Raw genomic sequence first — 8,284 nt, 5'->3', positions numbered from 1 at the left:
TTTCAACTTCATAGGTTGGTCCCCGCTAGTTTCGAACATATTTGCTGATTTGGGGACTCAGAAAAATGGGATTTACATACCGTGAATAACCTTTGACATTTCCTCCCCATTTCCAAGGTTGATTCCACATGATTTCCAGCTTGTCTCCCCAATCTCCCCCCACCCCTTCTAGTACACTCGTGATAAACACACACAGAACTGCAGGTTTCAAAGAGGAAAAGAAGCAAATTTGTTGTTGGTAGGGGAGCATGAAGGGGAGGGTTCTTCACCTTCCCCAACATCTTGTAGAGATGGGAGGTTGAGGGGCAATAGAAAAGGCAGTAGATGGGGGCGCATGCCCCACTCTGTACAATATAGAAGAATCTGATATAGACACTTTGTATAAAAGCCACTTGTCCTCATTTGTGTCCTCTTGCTGACTGGCTGGGCTGGGGGGCACTGGGGAACAAAGAAGCTGGGGTGGTGGGCCAGGACACAGGGACACCCCCTGGTCCCCATCCTCTGGCGTCCCCTTGTGGGGTCACTTTGGATCCTTGGTGGGGGCATAGCAAAGCTCCAGTGGCCGGGACACCTTCCAGAACTTCTCATTCACCAGTTCCAGGGTCAGCGAGCCATTCAGTGTCTACAGAGGGGGTAGAAGAGAGAGGCAGGGTAAGAAAAAGTTGGAGAAGGTGGTAAAGGATATGAATGAGAGGCAGAAAGTGACCAAGGGAGGAAGAAAGAAAAAGGAATAATAAAAAAGGTGGGGTAAAGCAGGGGCATAGGGAGTGAGTAGGAAGAAGATAAGACACAGACGTGAGATGAGAGATGCAGAGGGAGAGAGGAGGGTGGGCTAGTTAGGAGGTCAGGATCCAGGGTCTGTGTGGCCCCAGGCCACCCTCCCAGCCTCTCCCCTCTTATAGCACTGCCCTCAGAGGCTCTCACCGTGAAAGCTCCACCCCCGGGGGCGATGTAGATGGTGTACTGCTTTTCACTGACACCTTCCAGACTGGGCAAGGCAGGCTCCTCAGGGCCGTCACCTCCTCCGGTACCCCCACCCTCTCCACCACCCCCATCAGGTCCCCCGGCATCAGAGGCGCCCCCTCCAGGCCCTCCTGGCTCCCCGGCTTCTTGCTGCTGCCTCCGCTCAAGGGCAATACGCAGGGCCAAGTACTTGGAAAGATGGTCCACTGTAGCATTCCCAGTTGTCTTCACATACCTGAAGTGGGAAAGAAGGCAGGTTTAGGGGACAGGAAGCCGCAAATGGAAAAGGGAAGTAGGGGATTTTCCAAAAGGGCTTCTGGGTTAGGGTTTCTTTCTGGGTTTGGGTGAAGCCCACTTCTGATGGACATCTATATGATCTTTTTGATTTCTCAGAGGTCAGGGGAAAGACAGGGCTCTCACCTAGTCTGGCAGTATTCTCCTTTCTCCACGAGCAGGGGGTGGGGCCGGAACACGAGCTCAATTTCTCCGCCTGGCTCTGGGGGACTGGGGGCCCCAGGAGGGCTTGGGGGGCCTAGGGTTCCCCCTCCCAAAGTCCCTCCCCGGTCACCAGAGTCTTCAGAACCGGCGCCCCCACCCACCCCACCGGTGCCACCTCCCCCTGTCCCTACACTGCTCCCCCCTGCACCCCCACCACGGGGTCGCTTGGGAGCAGGGCCTGGGGCAGAGTCAGGGGCAGAGTCTGAGCTCACATCCTCTCCATCCCCCTCTCCCTCCCCAGGCTCTCCTTCCCCCCCACTCATCGTGGTGGTCTGATCTGACCCGGGCATCGGCCGCCTCACACGCTGGGCCCTGTAGAAGCAAGTGGTTGAGGTTAGAAAGCACCACAGATAAGGGGTTTAAACTTTCAACTTAAGAGAACAAGAGATCAGGGAAATCTTAATGATGACACCTAATATTTATTAAACACTAACTACACGCCAAACACACTGCTAAGTATTTTGCACTGATCGCCTCACATAGTACAAATCTTAGAAGCAGGTGATTATATTCTATTTATGGTTGAGAAAACTGAGGCTTAGAAATGTTAGATAACTTGTGTGCAACCACAGCCTCTTGCCTCTCCACATGGACTCCAAGAACCAGTCGCATAGGTTTGTAGAAATGCAGAATTTCAGGCCCAACTCCAGACCTACTGAATTAGAATTTGCATTTTTCACAGACCCTCTGGTAATCTGGATGCATATTAAAGACCGAGCAATGCTGGCCTAGAAGGTCATTTAATTCCCCGCAAGGTGAATCCAGAGTTTATGCTCAAAATCACTCCACTGTTCTAACTTCTAGAAAGTTAGAGGGTGAGCTAATTTTTTCTTAAGAATAGTAATACCAGTTGCTAACTAGGAAGCTGCAATTTACACCCCTGGCTTCCAGACCTTGACAATCAGGCTGTGGTTAGCTATTAAGATGCTAAGGTTTAGAAGCTGGCAGGCAGCAAAGACGGCACCAGGAGTCTGACCCACGGATCTGTCCCACCAGCCCTCTATCGCCTCTCTCCCGGCCCGAACCTGTGCATGGCCTGCATGCGCAGCCCCTCTTCAATGCTGGAGCTCAGTGCCTGTTGGTTGTGCAGGCGACTGAGGCGGATGAGCACCCGGTCTTGGTGGGCCTCATATTCCTCCCGGCTGGGATAGATCTTAGAGATCAGGGCATCAAAGTTGGGATCTGGCCGCAGAGACCGCTTGGATACCAGCTTCTTGCGGCAGGTAGGGCACTCCTTGTTCCTGGGGTGGGAGAGAGGAGGCCCTCAGCGGGTCAGTCTCAGTCGCTAGGACACTGAGGCCCCAACTCTGTACCCTTCACCCCATCTCAAACACATCCCTCCCATTACCCGCTCCGCAGGGCCGTGACAATACAGTCGGAGCAGAATCGGTGGAGGCACTCCTTGGTGGTCATTGTATTCTTCAGCATGTCCAGGCAGATGGGGCACATGAGTTCTGAATGCAGTGACCGAGGGGAAACCGCAATCTCTGTGCCATCCATGATGGCTTCCTGGAGACATCAGTGAGTGGAAAGGTGATGGTGGGTTGGGGGGAAAGGGGTTTTAGAAACAGGTGGTCAATGGAATGGGAGTTTTGAGAAATACAGTGAAATAACAGAATCTGGGTACCCCGTGTTGACCACTTGAGGAAGACGGGAATTCTGAGAAAGAGGAGCTAGTGACTTGGAGAGAATGGAGAACAGAAAGGAGTAGTGTCCATTAGCTGAAAGTAGGAGCTTTGCAACAGGAGGATCTGAGGTTTGGTCAGAGGTCTGCGGCAGAGGTGGCACAGATGTGGGGTTTGGGGAAGACTTTTTCAATCTAATTTCTTAAAGTGTGGTCTGGGTGCAACCTGTATCAGAATACCCTATGGTGCTTGTTTAAAACACAGATTCTGGGGCCCCATCTCATTATGGTATCAGAATATTGGCAAGGCGTGGTGAGGGGGTGGGTTGTGCAGGGGAGGGCTCCATTTCTAGTAAACTTGGAAGGAAAGTCTTATATGCATTGACCTTTGACACTGAACTGAGGAACACTGAAGGTAAAGTCTATGTGTTTACTATTTTTCAGATGAAGGCAGTCATACTCGCCCTACATCTGTGGCAATAGCTGATGTGAGAATGAAACGAGATAAATGTGAAAGTGCTTGGAAAAGATTAAGGTGATTCAAAGGTGGGGTCAAGGGAGTCTGTGACATCCGGCAGGGTCGGCAGAACAGGGCGAAAAATGGAAAAGAGGCTGTGAGATAGGGGTCTGTTTGAAGGGTTTGGGGAAAGGGAGTAAGCTGTGAAAGGAAAGTCCCTATCACCTGCGGGGTCCGGTGGAGCTCGTATAGACTCAGTTCCCACGTTTTGCTGGCATTCTGGGCATTCGCCGGCGTCGTCATGGTGACAGGGCACAGACCCCCCACCCGGGCTCGGCAGCGGTGGAGGAGGAGAGGTAGGCTGGGGAAAGGGGGAAGGGGGGGAAGGGTTGTTAGGGGGGCCGCCCTCGCGCAGACCCCGCCCCTCCTGTGGCTCCCCCCACAACCTCCGCCCCGCGCCGCGCTGCCCCTCACCGGGCTCCAGCCGTCCGCGCCCCGTTGCCGCAGCGCCTCTCACTGGGCCCGAGCTCTCAGCCCCAGTTCGCTCGGTCCGCAGCCGCTGCTCAGACAGCAGCTCCCGCCGCCGCCGCCGCCATGGCCCGGGCGCTGGGGCCCTACGTCACTTCCGTTTGTCCCTCCGCTACCCCCCCCCCCCCGCCCCCGCCAGCGGAGACGTCACCCGCCACTCCGGGCTCGGGTGGGACGCGACGTGGGCTCCCGGGTTCCCCCGCCCTCGGGCGCGTCCGCTTCGCGTGAGGAGCCGGCGTCCCCGGAGTCCCCCGCTACGTGGGGACCGCGGTCTCAGTTCCCGGGCCGGCACCGTCGCGCTGCCAACCTTAGCCACCGTTCCCTTCCCGAGGTCCCCACCCGGGGCCTCCGCTCCGGAGGGCGGGGCCTGGGATCTCTTGGACCCCGGGAGGGTAGAGAGGGGTTGGAAAAGGGGCCACCTCCCCCACTCCGCGTCCCCTAGCGGCTCTGGGGGACAACTGCCCCCCTCCCCACAACTCCGTAACCCCAGCCTGGCATTCCGGGGAGGGGAGGGGGAAGGCTGGAAAGGATCTTCGGCCTTTTCAGTCCTCCAGTCCTGTGAACGCAACTAAATCCGGATGAGCCCGGGATTCCCCTTACCACCCTGGGGACTTGCTGCACCCTTCGCTTTGGCTCTCCCTAGACCCTCCGACCCGCTCTCCCCTCGAGGTTTGGGGACAGCGGCTCGGGACGTCCAGACTCAACTCTCGGCCGGAGCCATAGACTCGAGAATTGCGTTTGGACAATCAAGAGCCGCGGCCCGGGGCGGGGGAGGGAGGCGCACGGGAGGAACAGGGGAATGGAGACACCACGCGGAAGCAGGGACACACACACACACACACACACACACACACACACACACACACACACACACACGATGGGGCCCCTATAGGGGAGGGGGTGTGCGCGTGTGGGTGGGTGGGGGCACAAGGGGCAGAATGTCTGGAGTGGGAAGCGGACAGAAGCCTCCTCCAGGACTTTTCTGTAAAGGAAGGGGACAGGGAGGAAAGAGAAGAGGAAGGGGCAGAGCGATCCCCATTGAGGGCAGGGGATGAGATGTGAGGGGGGCGGGGGGGGAAAGACCGTAGTGGGCGTCCTGTCTCCTCCAGCCTGAGCTGGGGCTCCCGGACTTGGGCTGCAGCTGCCAGGGGGTAGCCTGTTTCTGGGACAAGGCAGCCCTGGGTCCCCTCGCCCCCTCCCCCAGTTCCCCCCTACTTCCCTGTCCTCTCCTTCAGTCCGTGGCCAGTCCTTATGTGGGCTCCAGAGTCGATTAGCGCGGACCCCCTCCCCTTCCTCCTCCTCCTCCCAGCCCCCTCCCTTCTGCTCTCCTCCAGCCCCTTTCATCGGCTGGTCCATTCCCCTAATCCTGGCCCCCTCCCCTAATCCCCCCCACCCGACCCCAGGCCGGCTGCAGCTATTGTAAGGTGGAGAGAAAGGGGGGGGGGACTCAGAAAAGGGAGGGGGTGGGGAGGGCCACCTGTTCCAAGACCCCCTCCCAAGGCCAGACTGGACACCAGGATGGGGCCATGAACAAACCACCCTTGGGGACCATAAGGACCCAGGGAATTGGGGAGAGGGTACTGGGGCTGTAGGACCAGTGGAAGGGGGTGGGGGCAGAGACCCCCTCCCTCTATAAAGACCCAGAATGTCACGCATACACAGTGACATACACTCTCTCCTCTCACACCCGGCGGCGGGGGTTGCCCTGGGAGACCAGGCAGTGAAAGGGAACAATCCTTCGGGAAAGGGAAAGGAGGGGGAGGTGGGGAAGGGTCTGAGGGCTTAGACACAAGAAGAACCGGAGGTGGCAGGGAAGAGGATTTGGAATTTATTAGGGTCACAAGCACCCCTGCCTCCCATATTCAGCATTCCAGAGCCATACACTGCCACCCCTTTTGTAGCCTGGGAACTCAGAGTCCTCATCAGCAGGAGGCCGGGTGGAGTGGTGGGGGAGTGAGCAGAATCCAGGGTCCGTGAAGCAGTTACATGAAAAGACCTCCTGGGAGGGGCAGAAACATTTGGACAGATGCATAGGTGGAGACAAATGGGCTGGGGGGGGGGTGCCCAGTTCAGTCCCTCGCCTATGGGAACTTCTGCTCTTCCCTTAGTGGCTCCAGACTCCCTTCTCTTGCTTTCTCTTATCATCTGGGTTCCACTTCTCTGCCTTCTCCCTCCCCATGATGGCCTCATACCAGTGACTTCCACTGAGGCCCCTGTGATGTATCCACTGTCTTCAGATGCCAAGAATGCGACCACATCTGCCACATCTATGGGAATGGTAGGGAAAAGGCAGAATCCTATTCACTTTCATAGATCCAAAGTCATCACCTCCCACCAGAACCCCTCCCCACCAACACACACACACACACACACACACACACACACACACACACACACACACACACCAACCACCAATCCTGGTGAGATCCTTTCAGATCCCACAAAGTTTGGGATTTCTTCATTCAGGCCCCCTCCCTAACTCCTTTTCCTTATTCAGTGCTCACCCTCAGGATCCCCCAAATGCCCCATCGGGATCATTCCAGTCACCTGTAAGAAAACACTCATACATGTGTAAATGTTTCTTTTACTTTTTTTTTTTTTTTTGGTAGGCTGTCTGTGGCACCTTTTTCTTTTTTCATTCCTTGTACACTTATTGAATATCTACTAATTGTCAGGCCCTGTGCTCAGCATTCTCTCTGAAGCCCAGAGAGATTGGGTGTCTGAATAACTCTGCCCTCTACCCACAGCCTCCTACCTTGTCCAGCACTTTCTGTGGCACTTTCTGTGTCATGGGTGTTGTAATGAACCCTGGGAGGACAGAGTTACAGCGGATCCCATGTCTGTGGAAGGGAGAGTGGCTGCTGACTCTGGAAAGGGCTGAACACTGACACACCCCCTCCCCAGACCTCCCACATGGCTCAGCAAATCCCTCTGTACCCCCAGCTGTGTCTGACTAACCGGCCAAGTTCTCGAGCTGCAGTCTGGGTCAGCCCAATCACTCCAGCCTTGGATGCTGCGTAGTTTGTCTGACCCATGTTCCCCACCTATAGGTGAGTCAGAGATTTGGAATGAGTCAGGAATCCCAAGGAGGGGCTCTCCTCTCTGTGCCCAACTGGCTGGCTGACCTTCTCCTAACTCAACCTGACCTTCCCTGTGATGCTACTGATGTTGATGATGGAACCATGACAACCACTGGACACCAGGAGTTGGGCTGCAGCTTGAGTGACTAGAAAGATGCCCTGGTGGGGAAAGAGTAACAAGGCAGAAAGGAACAGTTGGGTGACAGTCCTCCTCCAGTTCCCTCCCCCAGGCTAGAGAAACCAGAAGTCACAGGTTCAGAAGTCGCCACCTTGAGGTTGACAGCTATGACTTTGTCCCAGTCATCCTCAGACATGTGGAGCAGAAACTCATCCCTGGTGATCCCAGCACAGGACACAACGACGGACGGTGGGCGAGAAAAGCAGGCCTATGGAAGGGGGCGGTTACACACCAAAACCCAAGTAGAGCCGGGTTAGTGAAGACAATCAATGTTGGCTCTTTAAAAGGGGCGAGGTCGTCTCGCGTTCACCTGTACTTGTTCCAGCAGGCGCTTGACCGCCCCGGCCTCAGACACGTCAGCCTGGAAGGCTGCGTGGCCCCCGCAGGGCGCCACCTCCTCGCTCCCCCGCCCGCCCAGCAGCCGCACCGTCTCGCTTGCCGCCGCCTCGTCCAGGTCGCAAGCGGCCACGGCGGCCCCCTCTCTGGCCAGGCGCACACTGACAGCTCGGCCGATGCCGCTACCCGCGCCTGAGGTGGGAGAGAACACACGGAGTGGGGGGAAGGGGAGAAAGGGAGGAGTAGGCACGGTCAGGGGTCAACAGGGCGCAAAGTAGTAAAATTCGGACCAGGGGCCAGAGGTCACAGCGGCTGCAGACCCCAAGGGCGCCCCCGGACAACACTCCGGCACCCCGACCCGCCCTGGAAGAACATTCCCTCAACCTGTGACCAGGGCCAGCGCCGAGCGGAGACGGAGCTGAGACGCCATGTCCGCCGGCGGGTGGGCGGGCACTGAACCCAGCACTGAACCAATCCTAGCGCAGAGGAGGCGTGGCAAGAGCAAAGCCGCGCCAACCTAAGCCCGGCCAGCGTTGAGGCATCGGCGGCCGCCAGCACAGGCCGACCCTCCACCGCGGGGGCGTGGTCACGCGCCACCGCTTGGGGGCCTGGGGAATGGG

At 57.1% G+C, this 8,284-nt stretch overlaps 2 protein-coding genes across 2 annotated transcripts; both read right to left on the bottom strand.

The window, feature by feature from the left end:
- Positions 1 to 205: 205 nt before the first annotated feature.
- Positions 206 to 4,164, bottom strand: RING1 (ring finger protein 1). Its single transcript, XM_042938428.1, has 7 exons — positions 4,017 to 4,164; positions 3,768 to 3,903; positions 2,810 to 2,970; positions 2,487 to 2,702; positions 1,384 to 1,773; positions 925 to 1,198; positions 206 to 622 (listed from the first exon to the last, which is right to left on the bottom strand). Exons 2-7 carry the CDS (start codon positions 3,843 to 3,845, stop codon positions 521 to 523), a joined length of 1,221 nt encoding a protein of 406 aa, XP_042794362.1. The 5' UTR covers positions 3,846 to 3,903; positions 4,017 to 4,164; the 3' UTR covers positions 206 to 520.
- A 1,714-nt stretch (positions 4,165 to 5,878) lies between these two features.
- HSD17B8 (hydroxysteroid 17-beta dehydrogenase 8) lies at positions 5,879 to 8,143 on the bottom strand. The gene is made up of 9 exons (XM_042938427.1): positions 8,049 to 8,143; positions 7,639 to 7,856; positions 7,420 to 7,536; positions 7,217 to 7,309; positions 7,029 to 7,114; positions 6,826 to 6,910; positions 6,575 to 6,617; positions 6,263 to 6,337; positions 5,879 to 6,069 (listed from the first exon to the last, which is right to left on the bottom strand). The coding sequence occupies exons 1-9, from the start codon at positions 8,092 to 8,094 to the stop codon at positions 6,053 to 6,055; spliced, it is 780 nt and encodes a 259-aa protein (XP_042794361.1). The 5' UTR covers positions 8,095 to 8,143; the 3' UTR covers positions 5,879 to 6,052.
- Positions 8,144 to 8,284: the final 141 nt, after the last annotated feature.

Source organism: Panthera leo, chromosome B2, assembly GCF_018350215.1.
Source record: "Panthera leo isolate Ple1 chromosome B2, P.leo_Ple1_pat1.1, whole genome shotgun sequence".
NCBI lineage: Eukaryota > Metazoa > Chordata > Mammalia > Carnivora > Felidae > Panthera > Panthera leo.
Note: the sequence above shows the minus strand (reverse complement) of the source record. Positions and strands in the feature narration are given on the sequence as shown.

What these genes read in the sequence shown, in the direction of transcription:
- HSD17B8 (XM_042938427.1), bottom strand. Translation starts at nt 8,094, where the DNA reads ATGGCGTCTCAGCTCCGTCTCCGCTCGGCGCTGGCCCTGGTCACAG. An exon ending in GCAGCTCGAGAACTTGGCCG is followed by an intron (nt 6,911 to 7,028) that starts GTTAGTCAGACA and finishes TCCCTTCCACAG; the next exon opens with ACATGGGATCCGCTGTAACT. An exon ending in CACAGAAAGTGCTGGACAAG is followed by an intron (nt 6,618 to 6,825) that starts GTAGGAGGCTGT and finishes GTTTTCTTACAG; the next exon opens with GTGACTGGAATGATCCCGAT.
- RING1 (XM_042938428.1), bottom strand. Translation starts at nt 3,845, where the DNA reads ATGACGACGCCGGCGAATGCCCAGAATGCCAGCAAAACGTGGGAACTG. An exon ending in AGCTCCACCGGACCCCGCAG is followed by an intron (nt 2,971 to 3,767) that starts GTGATAGGGACT and finishes TGATGTCTCCAG; the next exon opens with GAAGCCATCATGGATGGCAC. An exon ending in CCGGGGGTGGAGCTTTCACG is followed by an intron (nt 623 to 924) that starts GTGAGAGCCTCT and finishes CCCCCTCTGTAG; the next exon opens with ACACTGAATGGCTCGCTGAC.